This window comes from Neofelis nebulosa, chromosome X (assembly GCF_028018385.1).
Source record: "Neofelis nebulosa isolate mNeoNeb1 chromosome X, mNeoNeb1.pri, whole genome shotgun sequence".
NCBI lineage: Eukaryota > Metazoa > Chordata > Mammalia > Carnivora > Felidae > Neofelis > Neofelis nebulosa.
Window position 1 is genome coordinate 88,569,441 of NC_080800.1, and position 24,881 is coordinate 88,594,321.

The window sequence follows — 24,881 nt, forward strand, 5'->3', positions numbered from 1 at the left end:
TTGGGCAATGTATTTCTCCAAGGGAGGGAGGGAGTGAGCAGGAAGGTGAAGCCATTTAACCTGCCAAGAGAGCTAGGTCCAGTGAAACGACTCTGAAAATGATGGGGGCAGCTGTAACTTCCCATTTGAAAGGTGCTGCCCGCTAAAGATAGTAAACTTGTTCTCGAGTGCCCCCAGAAGTAGGAGCAATGGGTAGAAATGTTCAAGAAACTGTTTAGATAACAATAAACTAAGGAGGTGGACGCCATCATCTCAAAGGTCTTATTAGACTTATCTCCATGAGTCTTGAAGGAGGAGCAGGCTAGTTTGCTTGGGGAAGCTGTGGGCTGCCAGTCAGGTAGGAATTTTTCTGCATTGGATAGAACTTGCAGAACTTGGGGTTGACCTCCCAAGTTCCTCCTGATCCTCAGTGTGAAGGAATCTGTGAAACACATGAGGTCAAAAGTACAGTGGCCTTACCTTTAAACCCAGATTCCCCAGGTTGTCCCTTGAGTCCCAGGCTACCGGAAATTCCAAGGGTCTGGCCTTGATCTCCTGGGGATATAAAGATATTGTTGAAGTGGTCAGGAGAAGCTATAGCTCATTTTGTAGCAGAGATCTTTTGATGGCAAAACCTTTTCAGATTCCATGTAGACAGAGGAGATCTTTGACAAAAGTATGCAGTGGGTAGAAGGTAACCAATCGCCAAAAAAAAGGTGGGATGCTCTCAGCCTACTGGCAAGAAATGCTGCTACAGGAAGCATACCTCCACTGGGAAGACATTGCTAGTTTCAGTATGGGCAGGGAAGATGACAGAAGGAGGGGCACCAGAACATCACCAGAATGGAACAATGATGGCAGCAAGGATGGGAATTTTTCCTGCCCAGTGGGCTGGGTTCAACAGGGGAAAAGACTGTCTAGAGCCGAGGTTCTCCTCTGCTGCTGAGTCTGGAAGGCACGTGGGTCAAACCACTGTTTGTCACATGTCCATGAGGAGCAGAGACTGCAAAGGGGGTTTGGCCAAAGGGGAAATGTAAATCAATTCACTTTCCTTTAAACACAGAGCTTCCTTCCAGAAGAGCCCTGCACTTGCTAGAAATCCACCTTGCTCTGGAAAAACATATTAAAAGAGAAAATGCTTCTCACCTTTTGAACCTAGGAGACCAGATGCTCCTGGGAGTCCAGGAGCTCCATTGAGACCCTGTGAACCCTTTGAAGCAATATGTAAATCATTATTTCTGCCCACTGCTCAGGGCCTCCCATGCTCTCACCCTCCACCCTCCCTGAACTGCTGCCTGTATGCTGTGGCAGGGGTGAAGTGGGTTGTGTGGGGGGGGGCATCCTCCAGAAGGGAAGGTGATGAGCAAAGGGTAGAAATGCATACTCAGATGTTTTAGGGGAGGGATTCTTTCTGCAGATGAATCCTGGTCTCGTCATTCATCACTTCCCAATGCCTATCCAAATTGGAATCTTGGGAAATCAGGTGTGGCTGTTCTGGCAAGTCTCTTAGAAAACACAGGATGTGACAGGCCAGATACTGCAGGTGCATTCTGCAGATAGTTGGCTAGAGCCAGAACTCTGGAGCCATTATGCACAAGAAGAAGTATTGCTTCACCATGCAGAGCTACAGCCCTCAGCCACAGATTCTGTAAGCTGCGGCTTCCCGCAAGGAACCAATTAGCTGGCTGTATGTGTGTATACTGGAATCTGAATTTGGGCTAATGTTACCATTTTCACAGGATAAACTGACTTTATGACTAATGTCCAACACACTATCGGAGTCTGGGAAGTGGGCATGTCAGCTGCTATCGGTATAGCTATTCCTCTGCTATCTGGTATAGTTTTGATTTGTTGTGATGTCCCTACTAAAGACATACACTACCTAGTGCCTTGGGTGGGAGTCTAAGCTCTCAACCAGGTCACTGTGCTCACTGACCCACTACCTAGGATACCTCCTACATCTGCCTTACTTTTTCTGCACATTGGGATATCTGCTAATTCTGAGCCTTTGCTCATGTTGGGACCCCTCCCACTTTGACTCCATTCCTCTTAGTGCATGAGTAGCAAGGACCATCCAGCTGAGAATGATTTCTTTTGCAGTTGCTTCAGGGGTGTGTGTGTGTGTGTGTGTGCTCTCTCCATCAGATGGACTGACACTTTTAAAGGACAGGGACTTTGGGGCACCTTGGAGGCTCAGTTGGTTAAGCATCTGACTCTTGATTTCAGCTCAGGTCATGATCACATGGTTTGTGAGTTCAAGCCCCACATCGGGCTCTGCACTGACAGTGTGGAGCCTGCTTGGGATTCTCTCTCTTCTTCTCTGCCCTCCCCAGCTCGTGCATGCTCTATCTCTCAAAATAAATAAATAAACTTAAAAAGATAAATAAAGGACAAGGACTTTGCCTGTAAGGAGCACAGGTGTTCTGTGACCTAGTTCATTCAGTCCCTTCAATACTGCTACAAGTATTGCTACTACTTATTTAGAGCCCACTATTTGCCAGATACTGTGCTAATTGCTTTACACATATCATCTCCTTTAATCCTCACTGCTGTCTGAAGGAGGTTTGAATATTGTTCCCATTTTGTGCATATGAGAAAAGTGAAGCTCAGGCAAGTTAAGCCATATGCAAAGAATCATAGAGCTAATGAGCCATGGAGCTGAGACTCAAACCCAAATGCATCTCATTGCTACCCCTACTCTACCATCCTGCCTTTTAAGAACCCAGACAAGCTGGTTTGATTATTTGCCAATCATTGCCTTGCACGGAAGCAGCAATGACCTTCCTGAAATCAAAAAAATATCCAGAGGCCTGTACCAAATCCTTATGATGTGCCAGGCTCAATGAGTGATACTGACAGAGAGGTGCAAACAAAAGAGTAGGTAAGGCAGTTCTTGTTCTCAAGTCCTAATGACCTCATTGAGGAAATCAGACCCATGCAGAACTGACTGGGATTCATATAAGCAGTGAGGAATGCAGCATGCCAGCAGGGAGGAAGCTCAGGGACTCCTGGAGGAATGGGTGCCTGGGCTGGGGCCCAGAGCATGGGTAGGCATTGGGCAGTTAGCTGCAGAGTAGCAGACTCTGGCACACAGGAGAGACAACATGAACAAAGGCCCAGAGGCAGGGACATTCAGGAGAGGGTGGGAAGACCTGTCAGGCTCAATGAGAGGACTCTGTCCAGGATGAGCTGGGGGAGGGGTCTGGGAAGTGGGCTGGGGCCAGAAAGATGGGCAATAGGGGCATGTCCCCCTGCTATGGAGGCCCTTCCCTGGTGGAGAGACAAAGATCTGGGCACACTTACACTTGCTCCTGGTATTCCTGGGAAACCTGTGATTCCAGGGGACCCTTTAAGGCCGGGTAAGCCCCGTAATCCAATGGAGCCAGGGGGGCCTGGTTTCCCATTAAGTCCCTTGATGATACTGGGGAGGCCGGGAACTCCAGGCAAGCCTGGTAGCCCTGGGGGGCCAGCCTCTCCTTTGTCACCTGGGAAAGACACAAACAAGCTTAGAAAAAGGACTCTGGGCAAGAAAAAACCTGCTCCCCCAAGGTGCAGGTAACCTGGATCACAGCTAACCTTGGGGACGGTTAGCTTGGAGGTGAAGGTGTGGGTGGGGGAGGTGCCTTCAGCCTTAGGGGGCACCAGTCAAGGCCACCCCAGCTCTAGCACTGCTAGTGCCCATGCCCCATCATCCGCCAGGCTCCTCCAGGGGTACGACAGCCTCTGGCTCAAAACCTCAGTTTCCTGCAGTGGCAGTGAAAACTGGCAGCCTCAAAGTCCAGCACCCTTCAGGCCCAGAGAAGGCAGACTCCTTAGAACCCCGGTTGCCACCCATACTGCCAGTCTAGGGGGTCTTGCCCTTTCTCAGGAGGAAGGTTAAATTTGAGCATTTCTCTTGCCCCATTGCCTGCCCCAGCACCTCTGGGCCCAGGAAATCCATCAGATCCAGCTGAGCCTCTAGAGCCTTTGTCTCCTTTCAGCTGCAGGTTCAGGATTGGAGGTCGTGGACTGGGGATTCCAGCTGGCCCCGGGTCACCTCTGTCTCCTGCAGGGGTGGAGATTGCGAGACCCTCGTGAAAGGAAGCTTACACACGGAGTCAAGCATGAGCTGACCTTTCATCTCAGCTCTTCCCCTCTCTGTCCCCCCTCCCACCCCAGGCTTCCTTTCTGGGCCCTTTCTTGGCCCTGTTTCCCCAATTTTGCATCAGTGTGCATGCCCTCTCCTTTGACAAGCCCAAGGTCCATCAGCAACTTTGGCCCCACTCAAAAGACTCCTCCACTGAGTATCTGGGAATGTATGATGGGGCCTCTAATATGCAGTGATAACTCAGAAGTGATTAGATCTCTTGGTTTAAAAGGACTTCATTCGGGGGGGCACCTGGGTGGCTCAGTCAGTTAAGTGTCTGACTCTTGGTTTCAGCTCAGGTCATGATCTCACGGTTCCTGAGTTCAAGCTTCACGCCCGGCTCTGTGCTGACTTTGCAGAGCCTGCTTAGGATTCTCTCTTTCCCTCTCTCTCTGCCCCTCCTCTGCTCATGCACTTGCATTCTCTCTCTCACACACAATAAATAAAAACTCTAAAAAAAAATAAAAAAGACCTCATTCAGAAGCCCCAAATCTTTTTTTTTAATTTTTTTTAACGTTTTTATTTATTTTTGAGACAGAGAGAGACAGAGCGTGAACAGGGGAGGGGCAGAGAGAGAGGGAGACACAGAATCCGAAACAGGCTCCAGGCTCTGAGCAGTCAGCACAGAGCCCGACGCGGGGCTCGAACTCACGGACCGTGAGATCATGACCTGAGCCGAAGTCGGACGCTTAACCGACCAAGCCACCCAGGCGCCCCAGAAGCCCCAAATCTTATTATCTAACACAAGACTGTTATAAGCCACACCAGCAACAAAGTTGACACACAAAATGTACATTGGGAAGCATGGCCAGCAAGTTCAGAATTCAGTGCTCCAGCTTACCTTTTTTACCAGCACTACCAGCCCATCCAGATGGTCCCACCTTTCCGGCTGACCCAGAAATGCCCTTTAATCCACTTGCACCAGGAATACCAGGGAGACCTGGTATCCCTGGAAAACCTACCAGCCCAGCAGATCCCTTCTCACCTGTTGAGAAAAAAGAACTTCGATTATGATCCCTCTTTTACATACAGGGAAATGGAAGCACAGAGAGGCTTACCCCAAATGGAAGTACTTACCCCAAATCACACAGCTAGGAAGTTGTAGAGAAGGGATTCAAACCCAGGTTTCTCTAACTCCAAAGCCCAAGCTGTCAGTCCTTACACATTATACTACTTCCCTGAACAGGGGCATGACACTAAGCAACAGAAGGGAGAGAAGAAGTGGGCACCTCTCTTATGGTTTGCCAAGTTAGAGCTCATGAGTGGCATAGAGCAAAAAAAAAAAAAAAAAAAAAAAAGCCTAGGACCAGTTGTGTGACCTTGGACCAGTCATCTACCCCTGTAGAAAATGGAGATGCCTCCCATCCAACCTCTAGTGTCTAGCAGGACAATCACAGAAACTGAGAGCAATCGGGCTCCATGGTAGGGGGATCATGCAAATGAATAAACCCAGTGTGACAGTTACTGTCCTGTGCTTTACTGACAATGCTATTCAGCCCAGCGTTCCGCCTGGCCAGCAGTGAGGGTGATTCACTGTGGCTGGAGTCTTCCCTTAGTGTTAGCTTTGTCCAGCCATCTTACCACAAAAAGTCCCACCCACCTCCCTCCCTCCCCCTCTCTCAGCCCCATTCCCCCTTCTGAGGCAGAGAAGGGGGGCAAGCTGGGCAGCATGGATGATCCTTTGAGGCACCCACTAGTGCCTTTCTGAGCACTTCACTTACCCTTCGGACCCGGCAGGCCTGGCAACCCAGTGCTCCCTGGCAAGCCTGAGTTCCCCAAGAAGCCAATCAGCCCTGGAGATCCTGGAAGGCCTTTCAACCCAGGCAGGCCTCTCTTTCCAGCTGATGCAGGGGGACCTGTCTCGCCTCTTAAACCTTTCTTTCCAGGATGTCCTGAATCAGCACAGGAGAGAACACGGGACAGCCGTCAAGCAAGGCTGTGTCCAGATCTGGGCCACTGCCCATTCCCATGGCTTCTGGCTGGCTGGCTGGCTGGGTTTTGGAAATGGTCCTGCAACCATGGCCTCTGTAGGCTGCTAACTGGCAGAATTCTCTGTTGGCTGAAGCATTAGCTCTTACCACCCAGAGCACCACGCCAGCGGCTGTTACTCTCAGCATGGCAGGGCCAGCAAACCCCCTTCTGATTAGAACTTCTTCCTCCTTTATGAATGTGGTGACACATTTTAGCCTCTGAATGGAGCCCTGGGAAGCCAAGGTGGCATCTGGACTCCAGTTTCCTGGTACTTCCAGTCTGAATTGCGCTACAATGGCTGTTTCCTGAGCCAATCAGTGAAGTAGAGGTTAAAGCTGAGCCATTGTTTCAGCCTCCCAGGGAGCCATGGATACAGGGCTGCCCTTTTAATCCCTCATGCAAGCAGTTAAGTCAGCCAGTTCCTTGGCATTAAGGTTGAAAGGCCCCCTAGTGCCAAGTACTGTAGAAATCCCCAAGGCCCATTTGGTCTCCTAGGTTGTCTGAGACTTCTTTCACCAGGCTTTAAGTTGGTCAATGGGATTAACCCCCTGAACTGCTGCCAGAGTGGAATGTTCAGGTACAAAGCAAGGAAATTAAAAAACCAAAGGATTAAATCAGTGACGACAGAGGTATTTGGGCCCCCAAGGACCTAATTGAATGGCTGACTTGGCTTTCTATGAATTGAAAAGCATCAAGTAGCTGCAAGCCCCAGGATTCTAATGGGGGGCTGTGAAGGGGACTCCACAACAAGGGAAGGAAATTCAATGGGGGCCAGCTCCACAGCATGGGCTTGGGGACCCCTGGCCTTGCCAAGGTTAGAGTGTATAGTCAGATAATTCCTTGAGCAGGAAAGCCGGTGGGGGTGTCAGTCTGTGGTCTTGTGTGCTGTTTTCTCACCTGGACAGCCTATGGGAAGACCCCAGAAACACATAAGGATAAAAGGGATTAAAAAGGATTTTAGTGGCTCTGCAAAAACTCAATATCAGTCACGTGGCCTGCAGTAAGGGGGGTTGATGTAGTCACTGAGGCAGGGGAGAGGAGGGCGGTGCAAGAAAAAGGCAAGCTTCAAACACTAGGCCAGATGCAGGGGGTGTCAGCCCCGAGGCCCAGTGAAGGCCACTTTGGCCACAGGTCCTCAGAGGCAGGCTCATCAGAGAGGCAGGCCACCGCATAGTCATCCTCCTCTCGAGCTTCTCCCCCCAAGACCAAGCAGGCTCCCCTCGGTCCCAGCCAAAGTGGTGGACATGGCTAGACCCACCTCCACAACCAGGGCAGCTTCTCTAACTGGGAAAGGCAGGGGGGAGGCTGAAGCACATAGTTGAGGGGGAGTGAGGCCGTGGGGGAGGGGTGGGGAATGATCTGTGGTAACATTTTGGAAGCCAAACTACAGAAATCCATTCTGCTCAGCACTGCAAGGGTCACTTGAGATTGGAAACACGAGGGGTCGGGAATGTCAAATGTCCTTCTAAACCCTGCGCAGGTCTCAGGGCTGCTATGGCTCTCAGGGCACCAGGGCCCAGGGCCCAGCTTAAGTCTGTCAAGCTGGGACCCCTCCTCCAAAGGACCTACCTGAAGGGCCTGGAAAGCCTGGTGCTCCTGGGAGCCCGGGTTTGCCCTTGATGTCGAATCGGCCATCAGGCCCTGGGGACCCTGGCTGTCCCACATGGCCTGGTGTTCCAGGCCTGCCCCGTTCACCTTTGGGGCCCAGCAAGCCTGACTTCCCAGGCAGACCTAATGAAAGCAAGGGGCAGATGGTCACAGTCTGGATCAATAGCAGGGACTGGTCACCACACCAACTTGCAGTGCAGAAGCCTGGCCCAGGGTACACCCCAGATGCCATTGTCTTCTCGGCGCCAGCCTTGCTGCTGTTCCCAGCAGCAAAATCACAGGCTTTACGAGAAATCTGACTATTCCTTGTGGTCACTTCTGGATTTAGTAAGAAAGGAGAATAGACTCAGGTGATTTAAGAAAAAGTTCCCAACCGGGAGAGACAGAACAAAATGACTTTTATTTTTAACCCGCTAGTTAATTCACCAGCCCAGGCTCATGCATATATTCATGCAAGTGTACCCACCATGGGAAGACTTTCTGTAGATTGTTAAATATGTGAGTCAAAAAGAGTCACCCTTGGGTCCTGGAAGGCCAGGGTCTCCAGGAAATCCTCGGTCCCCTGGCAATCCCTGTAGGCCTTGCTCCCCCGGAGCACCATTTTCAGCACCATAGCTGTCACCAGAGGCTCCCTTGGAACCTGGTAAACCTGGACTGCCAATTTTCCCAGGCAAGCCATCTTTTCCAGGGAGCCCAGGAAACCCAGGCAAGCCCTTCTCCCCACGAGGTCCAGGAAATCCTAAATGTAAAGAGGCAAAAATAAAAGACCATGGAGGTTTAGAAGTAACAGGTCTGGGTACAGATCTCTGACACAGATTTTCTTCATCTATTATAAAAGCTAACTAGGGGCACCTGAGTAGCTCAGTCAGTTAAACATCTGACTTTGGCTCAGGTCATGATCTCATGGTTTGTGGGTTCGAGCCCCATGTCGGGCTCTGTGCTGACAGCTCAGAGCCTGGAGCCTGCTTTGGATTCTGTGTCTCCCTCTCTCTCTGCCCCTTCCTTGCTGGAGTGCTCTCTCTCTCTCTCTCTCTCTCAGAAATAAACATTTTTTAAAAAGCTAACTAACATATTAATAATGTGTGTCACTTCTTTTGAAAGTCAGGAGCGTCCTGGTCCTGGGAGAACTTGCCAGAAGAAAGGACTGTGCCATGTGAACCGGAGAAGGTTCTAGCTCAGTGAGGCCAGGCCTTCAGCTGAGCTTAGCAACACACTCTTGGGGCTGATCCACTGGCCAAAGAGCATAGATTACATCCAGGACTTCCTGTTAAAGGCCCAATTCTTCTGAAGTCATCTAACGCCTGCTGTCTTGCCTCCTTCTTCCTCGGGGGTGGAGGAAATTGAAGCACCAAGAAACCATAGATTGTGTGGCCCAAGATGAGCCCTGTGTTATAGAGCAGGGTTGTTCTCAAATTGAGTGTGGGTCAGAACCACCTGGAGGAGAGGGTGCTTGGTAAAATCCACATTGCTGGGCACTGCCCCCCTAGAGCTTCTGATTAGTAACTCTGCCAAGGGGCTCCAAATCTGCCTTGTTAACAAATTCCCAGATGATGCTGGTGCTGCAGGGAACACAGTTTGAGAACCACTGGTGCAGCATAGAACAAGGTTGCAAGAGGGTGTGAGCAAAGGGATAGATATGAACCACTTCTTTCTGACTCATCTGGATCTCTTTCTCTGAGCTAGAGGGAGTTGATCCAAGAAATTGCCAGAGGTACTCGGCAGTCAGATAACCTGGTAGAGTACTAGTTCTGTCACTAGTGGTTTTGTGACCTCAAGCAAGTCACTTTCCATCTGAGCCTCAATTTCCTCATCTGAATGTGAAGGGGTTGTTCCAGCTGATGGCCCTTATTGCTCTGATATACTGTCACTCTCTATCTTGAAGCTCTACCTTGCCTGAGTATGAAGTCAAAGCCATCCCACTCAGGGACGCCTGGGTGGCTCAGTCAGTTAAGCCTCTGGCTTAGGCTCACGTCATGATCTCGTGGTTCATGAGTTCAAGCCTCACATCAGGCTCTGTGCTAACAGTTCAAAGCCTGGAGCCTGCTTCAGATTCTGCATTTCCCTCTCTCTCTGCCCTTCCCCTACTTGTACTCTCCCTCTCTCTCAAAAATAAATACAACATTAAAAAAACCCCATCCCCCCTCCCCTACTTGTACTCTCTCTCTCTCAAAAATAAATTAAAAAAATTAAAAAAAAATCCATCCCACCCACACCAGAGTGAGAACCTAACTTCCTATAATCAGTGGATGGCTACCACAATATAAACTCACACTCACACAAAAGAAGAAGCAGGCAAGGAAAAGCTTCTTTCCTTACCTGGCAGTTCAGGAAGGTGAACTAATCCTGGACTTCCAGCCTTTCCTTTATTTCCACGCAATCCAGGCTGGCCTGCAATCCCAGGGAGGCCACGGGCCCCTTTAGGACCTGCAAACCCAAACATGAATCAAGAGGGGAAAGGAAAGTCAGTGTGGCTGGTTTCATTTGTAATGTCCACTCAAGAATCCTAGTCTCTTGGAGGGCCTCTTACTCTTACCTCCCCACACAGACCTCTCCAGGAGCCATTCTATTGCCTCAATCGTCAAGGCTGCCCTCTCAGGAAGAATGTGGATCCCCAAATGCTACCAGGCTATGCCCTGCTTCCTTCAGCCCACGGCCCTTACAAGTGTGTTCAATGGCTTTCTCTGGCCTCATTCCATACCTGGGAATCCGGGAGCTCCTGGAAAGCCTGATGGACCGTATGATCCGGGAATTATACACGGCAAGGTGACCCCTGTAAATGGTAACATGTAAGCATCTTGTGAGCCCACTAAGTTGGGTGGGCTCTCCTAGCATGCTTCTTTCCTCCAGTTTTGTTGGATGAGCCAACCAAGCTCTTCCTACCCAGCAGCTGGGAGCCCATGCAGAAGAATTGTGGCATCAGAAGCTCTCAGGAGTTACCCCCTAGTGCAACTGCTTACAGATAAGAGTACTCCTAGTGTCCAAGTGCCAGAATGTCACCTCCTACACCATCAATATCCAGTGGGCAGGCATCTACCTATGCATCTACCTATGCAGTAGATGTTACCTAACAAGATTTCCTAGAGGTAGCCTATGTAGGAGCAGCAGCAAATAGCAATGACCTCCTCACCCTACCCTCATATGAAGCCTCTCCCTAGGATGGGTGCTTGGGGATAGACCTGAGTATCCATTATGGCCATGTGACTAGACTGGAGGGTTTGAAGTCAAGACCCCTCAAGTTCACATGTCTGCCCTTTTCTTGGAATGAAAACAAACTATTGGGTTCTTTTCCTAAACCATCGGGTTCTTTTGACCTACATCACTTGGGATCTACAGAAATCTATTGATGATTACTGTGGGTGAGAGGTAGCTGTATTTCTGTACCAGACAAACACTGAAGGCCACTCTCTTGGCCATGGCAGACAAACAATGACCATTCCCTCAGCTCTTCCTTTGAAAATGTCAACTCTGGTACTCAGGGAGATGCAGTAGTCAATTTCAGTGTTCAAGACTTTGAAATTGGCATGCATAGCCTTCCTGTAGCAAATTCTTCCTTGCTCATTCATAATGCAAATAAAAAGAGTCTACACAAGATCACAGAGGGGAGGTTTAATAAAATACTGATGAAAAAATTTGTGTAGGCTCCCTCAAGTGCCATTTACAAATAATTGCTATGCTAATTAAAATTAGTCTTGCCTATTCATTAAAACAATCCCCCAAGGCCTGCTTTAAGCCACAGAGCCAACAGTTCTAGTAAACTGCTATAGTTTTTGCCTGTACCTAAAATAAATCACAAATTGCCTTTCTTAAAGATATGTTTACAACCTATGATTTAGATTGCTTACTCAACTAGATGGCATTCCTTCTGCACTTGCTCTATTCACAAAGAAACATGGGGAATTGAATATAGTGTATTGGTTAAGAGGTGGGGGCTCTTAACCAATACACTATAGACACCGAGCCAGACAGACCTGAGCTTATATAATAGTTCTGCTATTAACCAGCTGTTTGGACAAGATACTTAACCTCTCTGAGCCTCAAGTATAAAACTGGAGCTACTTTTCTCATGTGGCGCTTGTGAGGATTATATGAAATAATGCTAACGGCATTCTGCACAGTGTCTGGCAACTTGGCGGTTGCTCAGCAAACAGTAGTTTTTTATTATCTTATTTAAGGAGGAGCATTCAGAAGAGCTCCTCCAAGACCAGCCCCTGGTTTCTACCTTAGGTTAGTGATGCTACTTTGTAGCCTGGGCAGCAACTTTCTGCCTTGTAGACCTCAGGTTCCCGTAGCCACACTTCTACAGGTGGAGATAGCCATAGGCCTGATCTTGCCCCATTAGTGGTCACGCCCATCTCCATCCTGCCAGACATTGAAATGATGGCGCTATTTCTCAGGGCTATTTCCCTACTGTGGAACTATAACCTATGGGCAAGCACCTTATGATGAGATGCCTCACTGGGAGAGGACTGCCAGTCCTGTGTTCAGCTTGGGCCTCAGTCCCTTGGACTAGGCTGAAGAACTGCCTCCCTAGATGGTATCACGAAAGGGATCCCGCAGAAGATTCTTCTGCCCCAAATATTTCAATAGCCCATTGACTCCAATGTATCAAACACTGCAGTTCCATTGCTTTCAACCTTACAACAAACAGTAAAACACAAATATCTCTGCACTGGTCCAAACATGAACCATCCATCCTCACTCAATCATCAGATAAGTTTCATAAATTCTCTTTGCCTGTGATAGCCAGATTAAAAACAAACGTTTAGAGCATGGGGCCAAGGTCAGGCATCAGAAAGGTTCCAGGACAGGACAAATAATGACAAAAGGGAAGATGGAAATCAAGGGCATGTTTCCCTTTTGCCTCAGACCAGGCCTGTACACCACAACACCCTTGTGTATGTAGGTGGAGGGTCAAAATGCTGAGAAGGTAAGACCTTCAAGTCATCCTGGTATCTGGCTCTTTCACATTACATCTCTGTCTTCTACTTCTTATCTGTGAATTCAGAGCCTTCTCTTCAACAAAGCAGAAATCAGCTCTATCCATGTTTTGTTCTATAACACACAATCTAATTAGTCAGGATTTCCTCCATAAATGCCCAAATTCATCGTCAAAATAAAAAGCACCTCTGCTTATCAAGATTCTATCATTTCATTTTACTCTGGGTCCAGTGAATAAACATCAGACATGTGTTCATCTTCCAGCTACCTCCCAAGGCAAGTTACGACCCCAGCTAAGTTCATAAAATGAAGGTGCTCAAGGCAGACATCAGCAAAGCCATCAACATGCATGGTGAAGGAAATCAGTCCCTGTCAGAGACTGCATGCCCATTTACTCCTGTATCCCCTCCCAAAAATCAGGAGTGACAGTGTCAGTCTCAGCCTTCATGCACCCCTCCCCATCCAAAGGCTCTAGCATGGTGCTCAGGCCATCATGAGTGTTTGAGAGAAAGGTGAACAAAAAGGAAGGGACATTTTGGCAACATCAGTGTTTGAGAACCTCGAGACTGAGCTAGCTCTCACCTCCCTCTGTGTCTAAGCCTCCTTTACCAATGCTCTCCCTGTAGCAACAGTCACCTAGACCAATCCAGTAAAGAAGAAAATTAAACCCGGACAGAAGTTCCTTGAGGCCCAAGGGAAGTCTTGTCTGCAGCCTGGGTATGCCCACTAATCAAATTCCCTATCCAGATCGAATGGAGAGAGCTGGCACCCACACAGGATCAAGGACACAGATGCTGTTTCAATAATAACCAGGGTGATTGATTACTGTGACCATCTGGATCAGAGCCTCTTTGGAAACAGCCAGTTGTCTGCTCGTCCAAGGTTTGTAATGACTCACACCACTAAGTTGAAAAGCTTCTAGTGACTACATCCCCATCCATGCATCTGCTCTAGCCTGGGCCACCACTGGTTGGAGTGAACACATTTAATTTTTTTTTTTTTCAACATTTTTTAATTTATTTTTGGGACAGAGAGAGACAGAGCATGAACGGGGGAGGGGCAGAGAGAGAGGGAGACACAGAATCGGAAACAGGCTCCAGGCTCCGAGCCATCAGCCCAGAGCCTGACGCGGGGCTCGAACTCACGGACCGCGAGATCGTGACCTGGCTGAAGTCGGACGCTTAACCGACTGCGCCACCCAGGCGCCCCTGGAGTGAACACATTTAAAGAACAGCATCCTTTGATTTTCACGGCAACAGTAATGGCCATGATGCAAATGTCAGGGGCTCCCAAGTTATGTCTTTTTAAAATTGTGTGGAAAAAAAAAAGATAGGTTTGAGGAGTTATATGTGGTTGCCACGGAAAGAAAAAGAAAGCTAATGCTCTTATTGGAAGTAATTTTTTGGAAAGTCTTGGTACTGCAACAAGAACATTTTCTGCATGGGGTATCTCTCAGGCTAGAGCTTACTATATCACTATATTCCTAAGAACTCTGTGTCTGGGGCCTAGTGAAGTTTAGGATACAAATGGTCCCTTGGGCCTCCTTCTGTTGACTCAGCCTGTTTTCAAGCAGTCAGAATGTTGATAATAGCCAGATTTGAGTGTAAGTATATAGGTAACTCAGTTTATAACTCAGTTTAAAACCCAGTTGCCTACAGAAATGGTTGGCCTAGAATAAAGACCCAATTGGCACAGGGGTAGTAGAATGACCATGAATAATATCTCTGGGAACAGAGATGGAGGCAAAGCTAGGACTTCCAAAGGTACAATGCTTTAGTTTGATAAAATTCCTCACAGCCTTCACAGGGTTTTGTAAACTGAAATACAACTTGGTTTTAAGAATCTTGACTCATCAATTTTTAACATATACCATCATCCTTGGTATGCCAACACATACAAGTAGATTTTAAAGTCAATAGACATGACTAGACCTGGTTTCTATCTTCTTTTTTGGTAATTCTTCAAGGTGACAAGGTAGAATGAGAAGAAATAGGTCTAAGAAATAGCCCCTTGGTTATTGAGAAGCCCCTTTCTTCTGTGAGTGTATATTAGTCTCTTATGGAGCATTACACTATACTAGGCAAATTGAGAAATGCTAAAAAGAATTGCCTTCTTTAGTATCCAGACACTTACAAAGCAATTGGGAAAACTAAAAGCATTAATGGAAGAAAATGCATAATTTAAGAGGCAATGGCATATGTTGTGGAGGTCAAGAGAAGGTTTAGTGGAGAAGTAGGTGTGTACCCTGAAAGACAGATAAAATCTGACTACACAGAAAAAAAAGAGGAAGAGCATTCCAGAAAAAGGCAACCGCTTGTGGCTTTGGACTAGGGGCAAGACGTGACGATATCAGTGCTTTACAAATAGTGAATTGGCAGTAGTGTTCATAGCAGAACTGAGTGGGGAAAGTCTGGAGGTAGGAGATGAGAAACTGTTTGGAAGCTGTTTGTCATTCACTCACTCATCCATCCATCCATCCATCCATCCACTCATCCTTCCTTCCAACTGTCCATTTATTCTGAAAAGCATGTAGGTATTTGATAAGCTTAGGTGTGAGACAATAAGAACTTAGTAGCAAGAAGAGGAGGGAAAGAATATAAGAAGCACTGCAAATGAAGAATAAGAAATGAATTTCAAGTTTTCAAACTTCAGATAACAATAAGGATGGTACTGCTAATGGAAACAGAAGTTGGGATGGAGGGCTATTCCGGCTGTATGCAAGAAGGTGAGTTATTAACATAGCACCGTCACAATCTACAAGCAGGACTGTCACTCCCTACAATTCCTGAAATGCTGATAGAAAAAGAAGATATACAAATGCGAGGGGTTTAAGGTATGAAATAAAGATTAGACTAGATACAAGTAGAGTCTCTTCTCAATCTGAGATCTCATGAATTAAGGAAAGGTTCCTCTCTGGTGATGATAGTACCATATAACTTAAGAGGACATCTATCCAATCTCTCACTCATTACTTCGATGATACTTGTAGCAAATGGCCATCCAGCATCTACTTGAAATTTTCCAGGGATTATGAGCTCACAACCTCCCAAGACAGCTCTGTTACATTTTCAGACTGCTGTTAGGAAGTCTTTTTTGTTTTGTTTTGTTTTGTTTTTACTAAGTAGAACTGAAGTCTAGATTGCTCTGTATAAGTGTACCACAATTATGTACAATTATGATCCTTTTTCCTCATGAAAAACCTTAAAAAATTGCAAGAAGTGATTATAACCAGCCAAGACTCTTCTTATGACACATTTCATGTACCTGGGTCATATCTATACTCTACAAGGGGTCAGTTTTTCAAGTCCATGGCCATCTGATTCCATGACTCACCTGGAAGCCCAGGGAGGCCTTGCTTCCCTGGTAATCCATCTATTCCTTGATCTCCAGGAAGCCCACGAGGTCCGGGAGATCCCGGCAGTCCATTTCCTGGGGGACCAGCTGGACCACTGCGGCCCTTTTCACCAGGAATTCCTGGTAACCCCTTCTCACCTGGGAAGCCCTGTCCACCATCACCCTAGAGAACACATAAGAAAGAATGCAATCCCAACTTAAAGATTTGTCCTGACTTGTTTGACCATAGGAAAGAGGTAGCCAGTGTGACCGATGTTTGGTTTTTTGTTAAAATTCTCCGTCACTCTAGTTTATCAATCAGTTCCTCTGATTTAGTTCATTTAGTTCATGGAAATGAAGTTTGTCAATTCTTGATGATCTGATAATACAAAATATTCTAGATCAGTGGTGGGGAGGGGACAGGAAACTGGAGCAGGGTAACAGTCCCTGGCGGGGGTTAGGTCACAGAAAGCAGCTGGATTACCTGCAAGGGAAAGCTACTGAGAAGCTAAAGCATTTTCAGTGATATGATCAATGGGTACTAGCATTTCTCAAATGAGGCAATGACCCATTTTGAGAAAAAGATTTCCATTTTACAGAAAAGAAAAGCACAGAGCAGAGAGTGTCAGTAGCAGAGGTGGGAGGAGATGTTCTACCCTGTCTCATGGTCTAGTGGCCATCAGGACCCCCACTAAGTCAGATGTGAGGATTTATAGAGCTTATCACTCAGGAACTATCAACTTACTGGGAGGCCTGGCAGACCTGGTAAACCTGGTACTCCATCCTTCCCTGGGGTTCCTGTTTTACCAGGGAGCCCCTGGGGGCCAGGATCACCCCGCTCCCCTGGCATCCTTGATCTTGAACTGAGACTTGGCTCCCCTTTCTCTCCTTTGTGGCCTGCAGGACCCCGAGGTCCAAATAAACCCTGCAAAAGAGACAAAAGGGAACAATCAGGAGATATATACATTATAGGACTCTGGCACCTAGCATAGGTCTGACTTAAAGCAGAACCTTGGGCACATTTTGGCAATGTTCAGGGCACTTGATAATGTCCTCATCTGGGATTACGACTGCCCATTTATTTTCTTATCCTTTCTAAATTTTTGAAATTTTTGAGGACGGTAACCCTGTCTTAATTCAATTTCATCTTCAGGGCCCAGCGCAGTGTTAGGCAAATACAAATAATTTTGTGGAAGGAAGAGAGGGATTAAGGAAGGGGGGGAAGGGAGGGAACATAGGTAGGTCAAAGCAGAAAGGGACTTCGGAGATCAGCTAGTCTGACTTTTTCATATTACAGATCAAAACCCTGAAGCTTTGTTTTATTCCCATCTGTCTTTCCTGTGTTTTAGGAACGTGACTGGGGAGGAGTACGGGGCACTGGAAAGCTCCTATTGTTCCCTCAGGTCCAAAGTTTGGTGAGACTTACTGGAGTCCCTGATGGGCCCTGTGTACCCCCAGAGCCTGGATCTCCTCTGGTTCCTTTAAGGCCTGGAAGGCCAATGAGACCTTGTGACCCAGGCAGGCCTGGCTCCCCAGGTGGTCCAATGTTAGGGACACCGCCATCACAAGCACAAAACCCTGAGTCCCCTGGAGGAGAAAAAGACAACATTAAACAAAATAGACCATCTTTCTAAGAAAAAGGATGACACAACAGCAGTAATTTGTGACTTGAACAACCCCATGGAGGGAATCAGAATGTCCACAGAGAACAAACTCACATGGACTAGGTTTATGAACTAAATCTACTCTCTATCAAAGTACATCTGTACCAGTGATTTGATTTCTTTAGTCTCAGGGGAGACAACCCAGTGATCAGTGAGTCTAATTAATGTACAGCCAGAGTTAAGAACCACTGCCCTATGCTAACCAATTGGATCTGGAATCTAAGCCACTCAAAAATTCTCTTCATCATAATGTCTTTTCCCTTGTGTTCTGTACACAGAGACAAATGTCCAATAAATGTATGACAGGGATTTCGACAAAGCACCTTTGAAGTGGTATCAAGGAATCACTAACACTATAGCTCAGCCACCTATACCTTCCATGCTTATGGTGTGGAAAATGAGAACTTACGCCAATGTAGGTGACTCTGAACATCCTGAAGGGCCTCTTTTTACTTTCAGAAAATTGATAATCCCTGAAACTCGGAAAGAAAAGTCTGTAGAATTTCTCAAGTGTGATCAATGGATCACAGTCAGTTATGTTGCCTGTTCATAAGGCAGCTTGCTGGGCCTCACCCCAATTCTAATAAAGCAGACTCTCAGGAGGCCAGAACCAAGAATCTAATTTTGAGTAATCTCCCTTAGGTGATTCTCATGTACAGTGAAGCTTGAGAATCACCATCACTATTCCAGACTTAGGGAAAACCTTCTGGTCCCATGGGAATATAGAATGGGGAGGATTAGAGTTATGTCTTTTCAGGAGCGAGAATGGTATCCGGAAGTACACTAGCTCTGTAGTGAGTCACACAAAGGCAAAGGTTAACATCCTAAGTCAAAACTTGCAATTCCATCTCCTTTCTCTCCAAATAGTCCTCCTTGCAGCTGAACAACAGAGATGGAACTTTTAAAAACTTCTCAACTAGCTCCTATATTTAAGTAGTGACATTTTAGGATTCAGTAATGAGAAAGGGGAAGAGTAAGTTAGGACCTCTCTGCTTGAGGCTGAGAAGAGCTGTTAACTCTGCGAGAGAAGGGAAAAGATCTCAGATAACTTGAACCCCCTAGGCCATCCCCAAACCTCTCTGGAGTCCAGAGTTTCACCTCTTCCTCCACTTAGGCCTGGGCTGCAACTAAAATGAATTGATTTATTTGAGCTTTAAGCATCTGCAACTCAAGAGTATGAAACAGAGGAATGACCCAAAGACAGCAAGAAGATAGACAGAGCAGTGTGGCCAAAGGCTGGGGTAATCAGTTAGCCCTTCAACATCGGGGGGTGGGGAGGGAGATGCAGTTATTTTTCTGGAGCCAGTTGGCTGTTTCAGAGTGCCAACTCTTGACCTGTTCAGAGTCCTATCCTTCAGACTGAAGGTAATGATAAGTGGCATCCAGCCTTGGCCTTGCAAGCTGATGTTGCTGCATGTACTGGTTAACAACCAGGGTTAATGGCAACAGCTTCTGCAGGTGGACACAATAGGATGAGCAGCCTGCAAGCCACTTTGTTCTATGTGACCTCAACTTCCAGCCTCAGTCTCAGAGCCCTAAACATAGCCCTTCCAACAATCTTAAAATCAAATCCCCGATCAAGATTGCAAATTGCTTTTGTTCACATTCCCAAGGCCGTTAGTTTGCTCATTCCCCAGAAAGCTTTCTGCAAGGAGTGTGGGGAACAAAGAAACCCAAAGGGACAAAATTACCTTTTATTCCTTTGAGGCCTGGGTTTCCTTTTGGACCTCGTTCTCCTCGGAGACCAGGGAACCCTGGCTCTGTGTTCTGTAGTGTTCCAGTCTCAAATGTTCGACCTTCAGGACAAAGGAAGCGTGAAGGATTGGCATCTCACACGAGCCTAGATTTACATGACTCAGCACAGCAGCTCAGTCACTAAGGACTAAGTATCCTTGAGGCTAAACAACCAAAGCAGACACAGGGACCCAAAGTCTACAGCAAGTCTTATCCCTTATTGACTCTATTCATTCTACTACTGCTTACAGAAGGTCTACTATGGTCCAGGCACTGGACTAGACACTGAGGGTACAGGAATGACCCAGATAGCTTCAGTAAGCTAACAGGCCCAATGTCTACCCCAGAAAGTTTGAGGGAATGGGTGCAAGCTGCAGAAGTCATGGGGTTTAGATTACAAACAAGCATGCTGGGCATATCTCTAGCCTTTCTCTTAGAATCTAGAATTCCATACTCAGGTAGGAGATTTAGGGAAAATAAGCCTTGTAGAGGCTTTTAGCAACCATCTTGAGGATCCAGGCTTGGCTTTCCATTTCTCAGGCTCTCAGCCCACCCCACTGGAGCTTGAAGGAGCCAATGTTGCTTCATCATGAGCTGCAAGACCAGAGGCCAAGGGGCTGAGAACAGTGGAGGGTGGAATGAAATGAGTACAGAAATTGGAAGGAATTAGTGTTTGGTTATTGAGGTGGCCTTAGCTTGCTTTTTCCTTGATGAGCACTCTGAGTGCTGTGGTTGTTTACCTGTAGAAGAAGGCTCTGACTCAGAGAGGACAAGGCCTTTGTCACTGCCCCTCTGCCAGTCATCGTGTATCCTGGCTATTTCTCCTGTGAAATGCTCTCTCCCTCAAAAATCATGAGTGTTCTGCTATCTGGGTCACACCTGAGTCTCAACACCAAAGAGAAAAATGAATGACTTACCGGGTGGGCCTGCTAGGCCTGGTAAGCCTGGCAAACCGCCTCTGCCAGGGGGGCCAGTTGCCCCAACTGTGGTGCGGCCTGGGTTTCCTTTGTCCCCCTTGAGACCTGGAACTCCTTGGTGCCCTAGGGCACCTGGGACACCTGGAAGAATAAGCCCACACAATAATGCTGCTCATGTCACCCTACTCTTCAGGGGCATTACAATCAGTGGCATACATTGGAAACTAACTCTAAGGGAAGAATTTGGAAAAGCATTTGCCCTTCTCTTGCATCAGAGTTAGAGGGGTCATTAGGAATCATCTAGCCTAACTCCTCAGTAAGTTGAGACCCAAAGTCATGAGGAAACATGGTCAAGGGTGCAAAGCTTTTTAGTGGCAAACCTGAGAGGGAAACCTGGTCTCCAGCCTCGTACTTTGTGATTGTTCAACCTTGGTAGTGGGATCATCTGTACCTCCTCCAGTGGCTGCTTTAAAAGCACAGGTATCCTTACAGATGCCCATCTCCAAGGAACTTAGAAACTGATGCCTTTAAAAGCAATGTCTGAAACTTTATATTTGGGTCACCATGGCCTCTCAGAATCTGGCATGGCCTTTCTCTATTTACTACTATAGAATGATAGACAGGTATGCTCCTCCAATTGTTTCAAGGGTGTCATCCATAGGATCCTGGGGCATTTAGTGCCTGAGTTAAGCACAGAGTGAGGATCTGGGTACAAACTCTCCTCTGGGCTTTTGTTGGCCCCTTCTGGCAAGCATCAGCTGGGATGGCACATCCACAGAAGGGTGACAGGGTTCTAGCAGGCCAACACTGGCCCCCTCTGGTTACCACAAACCTCAGTAGAGTTGCCTGTTTAGCAATGCTACATTATTCAGGCCAAAGGAAAGCTGCTCACCCAGGTCCTATCTTCATATACATTAGCTTTGGGACAGTGGTAGGGAGCTTAGTGACTACCATTTACCTTTCCTTTGACTTTGGCTAGGTACATACCCAGACCAGAATGGATAGAGGACAGATCTGTGCAGGGGGTGGGTTAGTTTGCTTCACCTGGTAAAGCTGGCAAGCCAGGGAGGCCGGAAGGGCCAGGCAGGCCCTGGATGCCTTCATCTCCTTTAAGTCCTGGGAGGCCTGGCACACCGGGGTCTCCAGAGTAACCTGGCATTGTGATGAAAGAAAAAAGCCATAAGCAAACCCAGAGAAGGCCCACTAATGCCACAAAATGTCTAAGAGGAGTTGCAAGAAGATGTCCTCATGGGGGACATGCCTTTCTTGTACTTCATAGGTCTCTCAGATGCTAATGGTCTCACATGATAATGGGCCCACTTGAGCTAAGGCTCCATTAATGTCCAGAACCAGTCTGGCCAGGGTTTACCTTCCATGGTAAGATCTGGTAAGTACTAGGAACGTTTTTCTACTACTACCAACCTGCTGTCATGCATCAAATGTCTACTATTTGTGTTATGGTGTTGAAGTCTACCATTCATATTATGCACATAGGTTCCCTGGAAGTGGAACATAAGAAGCCACTGTTGATCATTAACACCTTGGCTTCAATGAATTTACTGGTTGGGGCATGGGCCAGAGAAGATGAGAGAGGAGAAATAATTTAGGACACTCAGGTAGAAGAGGTACAATAGTAGAAGCCTTTGCTCAAGCAAGGAGTAGTTAGAGATACTGGGCATATGGATGTTTGGAGAAGGCAATGGAGACAGTTGGATACTTCTCCACCTCCTATGAAATCGTCAAACCCAAGCATGAATGGGATCATGTAAATGAGACACCAAGTGTCTCATGGTATGAGGCTGGTCAGCCTGGCTGCGGAGGATACCAATCTTTCCCTAAGCATCTTTACGAGAACAATTTTCAGCAAGTTCAGGCCCAGTCTGACCCAAATCCTAGTCTTAGTGGACCCAACACAAACATGAAGCATAGGGCTTGGCTTCTTTGCCCAAAGACATTGGAGTTCAATTTTCTAAGTACAGGACTCATGAGGGGCCCTTGAAGGTGTTGGGTTTAGCAGCAATCCAGTGGCTGACAAAGTACCCTTTTCACAATCGCAGGGAATATAGAATTTAAGTCCTGGTCCTTTCTTTTTCACTCAAATCAGTGAAAAGTTGCACCTGAGATCACAGCACCATCCGTATCGATGTAAGCATCTGGGCCTGGCAAGCCAATGCCACCCTTTTCGCCCTGTAAAGATTCAATGCGTTAAATGCAAATATTTCTGTGACCTCATCACTCAAGATCTATGTGCCCTCAAAACCACTCTTCAGGAAAATTAAAGGTTTCTCCTCCTGCAACCCCTGATTCCCAGGGCCAACTAGTCCATAGGTTAATTCCAGAGCTCAATAAATTTCAGATGAAGGCAACATAAGGCAGGTCAGAGGTCTTACACTCAATTGCAAACCTGTTAAAAACAAGGGATCTCAATTTTATTTTGCAACCTGACTCAAGGATAATCTGCTTCTGGACCCGAGGAACATGTCACAAGAATAGACAACATTGCTGCACCAAAGAGGTGCAAAGGAAGGAGCAGTTGCAAAATTTTCCCCACACTTAGTAGGCCTAGGACTCTGCTACCATCACTGGCCTTGTTAGTGGATGATGTCAGGCAGAGGAAGTCAAAGGACTTTCCAAAAGGGGGACTCGGGTATCAGAATCAGATACAATGGCATATCCAGGTATGGTGGTGGGAGCTGCCTGTCCTAGGTACAGGCATTGAGGGGATGCATCATCCGTAGAGAATTTAATAACAATACCCCCCCCCAAATTTGGCAATTCTAAACCATGTCAGTAGTAGAATATTCTTCCTTGTAGAGATGGATTTGCTTTCACAGCCTCCGGCCTTTTAGTCTGCCTTTGATCAAGTGGAATCTAAGGAATGCTCAATGGCTTTGTGTGTTAAAAGTAGTTCACGCACTGAAGTGCATATGAAAAGAGTAACCTTTAAAATGTTAAAAAAATACTTCATCTCATCTGTAGGCATTTGTTAAGGTCCAAGAGTTTGTGTCCCCCTTCCCCCTGCCCCACCCTCAATTCATTTTGAAAACCTAATGCCCAAGGTGATGGTATTAGGATGTGGCATCTTTGGGAAGTGATCAGGCCATAAGGGTGGAGCTAATGCCCTTAAGAGGACTAATGCCTTTATAAGAAAAGGCCAAGAGAGCTAGCTTGCCCCTTCCACCATGTGAGGACACAGTGAGAAGTCAGTGACATGGAAGAGGACCCTCACCCAACCGTTCTGGCACCATGATCTCGGGCTTCTCAAAACTGTGAGAAATAACTTTCTGTTGTTTATAAGTCACCCAGTCTGTGATATTTTCTTATAGCAGCCAAATGGACTAAACAGCATTTATGGTAATTTTTCACTCTTCCACCTCCCCAATCCAGGATTTTCACTTCCCAACAACATTACCTTAATTCCTGGAAATCCGTTAAACCCAGGGAAACCTGAGGACCCTTTCTTGCCCTGCGACAGAAACATAGTTACAACTCAGTCAAATGTCTAAGAGCATACGGGGGAATGGTCTTTGGACGAGGCCAGGGGAAATGGCACAAGGACGTTGGCTGGCATGCCAGAGTATTCCAGGAGTCTACCTGACTCTGGAGGGTGTAAAAGGTTCCAGAAGGCAATATGGAAAAGGTAGCCACCTTGCATCTTAGGAGGTATAAGGGCCACCGGCTAGAGATGAATACAAGCAGGCTGGCCTTGCTAGACCCTGATAACGTAATAAATAAGTATGACCATGGCACAGCACTGGATTGGTAACACTGGAGACTCCGCTTCTTGGGTCAAGATAAAAGAAGAGAGTGGCTGAGATTATACTAATCAAAGAGAGGTAGATACTTTGTATTATAAGCAGTGATTCCCTTTGGACTGATGGCCACATTAAGTAAAGCAAGAGGGCCTTTTAATTATGACTTTACATGTGGGATTTTAATATTAACCAAAATACCTGACTCCCTGGGGGGCCTCGGAGTCCTTCTAAACCCATGGGACCCTGTAAAGAGAATGGAGGCACCTTAGAAAGATTAATAGTCCACCCTAGAAAAAGCCAATAGACTTACATGACAAAGCTATCCAACTGAGTTCAGGATTTAGCCTATCCTAAAATCAGGTAAGAGAATGTTCCTAGACCTGGCTTAATGACTTTTCTTCTAAGCACTAATCCATTGGGCTGAATAACCACACAGAGCATTTTTAAAGACCTAAACAAATGGAAACAGTTTAAGTACTAGGTGGAATTTGGTAGAAGGGATGGGTGGTATTATACTTAGTGTGCATTAGTTCCAAGTCATGAGACTTTTTAAATAGATTGTGGGAGGGCCTCTTGTCTCTCACCCCAAATGCATTCTTGGTTGGTGATTATGTCTTTTCAAGACAAGAGAGTAAAGTAGAGGAAGAAATGGTGGGATAATGGGTGAACATTGCTGAATATTCAAAATACTCTTAACAAGTTTTATGATCACACTAAAATCATAATTTTCTAAAATGTGACTTCTTTAGGGCTAAATGTTGGCCAATTGCTTACAGCCCAACATCTAAGTGACTGAAACACTTAAAATCACTGAGGCTAACAATTATTTCTTCACTTGAATTGAGCTTATTATCAG

General features: G+C 46.8%; 1 protein-coding gene across 2 annotated transcripts in view; it reads right to left on the reverse strand.

Annotated features, from left to right (window-relative positions):
• The window catches only part of LOC131502959 (collagen alpha-6(IV) chain-like), a 292,198-nt gene that overhangs the window by 15,533 nt on the left and 251,784 nt on the right, over positions 1-24,881 (reverse strand). The window contains exons 15-34 of one of the 2 annotated variants that reach the window (XM_058714248.1): positions 24,224-24,268; positions 23,683-23,736; positions 22,388-22,457; positions 21,315-21,422; positions 20,271-20,411; positions 19,311-19,415; positions 17,382-17,542; positions 16,701-16,880; positions 15,956-16,139; positions 13,205-13,258; positions 10,383-10,454; positions 10,001-10,108; positions 8,202-8,423; positions 7,646-7,807; positions 5,827-5,997; positions 4,947-5,090; positions 3,899-4,024; positions 3,283-3,464; positions 1,126-1,189; positions 460-534 (exon numbers count right to left, since the gene is read on the reverse strand). In XM_058714248.1, coding sequence (XP_058570231.1) covers positions 460-534; positions 1,126-1,189; positions 3,283-3,464; positions 3,899-4,024; positions 4,947-5,090; positions 5,827-5,997; positions 7,646-7,807; positions 8,202-8,423; positions 10,001-10,108; positions 10,383-10,454; positions 13,205-13,258; positions 15,956-16,139; positions 16,701-16,880; positions 17,382-17,542; positions 19,311-19,415; positions 20,271-20,411; positions 21,315-21,422; positions 22,388-22,457; positions 23,683-23,736; positions 24,224-24,268 — 2,428 coding nt within the window. The remainder of the gene's footprint in view (positions 1-459; positions 535-1,125; positions 1,190-3,282; positions 3,465-3,898; positions 4,025-4,946; positions 5,091-5,826; positions 5,998-7,645; positions 7,808-8,201; positions 8,424-10,000; positions 10,109-10,382; positions 10,455-13,204; positions 13,259-15,955; positions 16,140-16,700; positions 16,881-17,381; positions 17,543-19,310; positions 19,416-20,270; positions 20,412-21,314; positions 21,423-22,387; positions 22,458-23,682; positions 23,737-24,223; positions 24,269-24,881) is intronic. The other variant, XM_058714249.1, reaches the window with a different exon arrangement.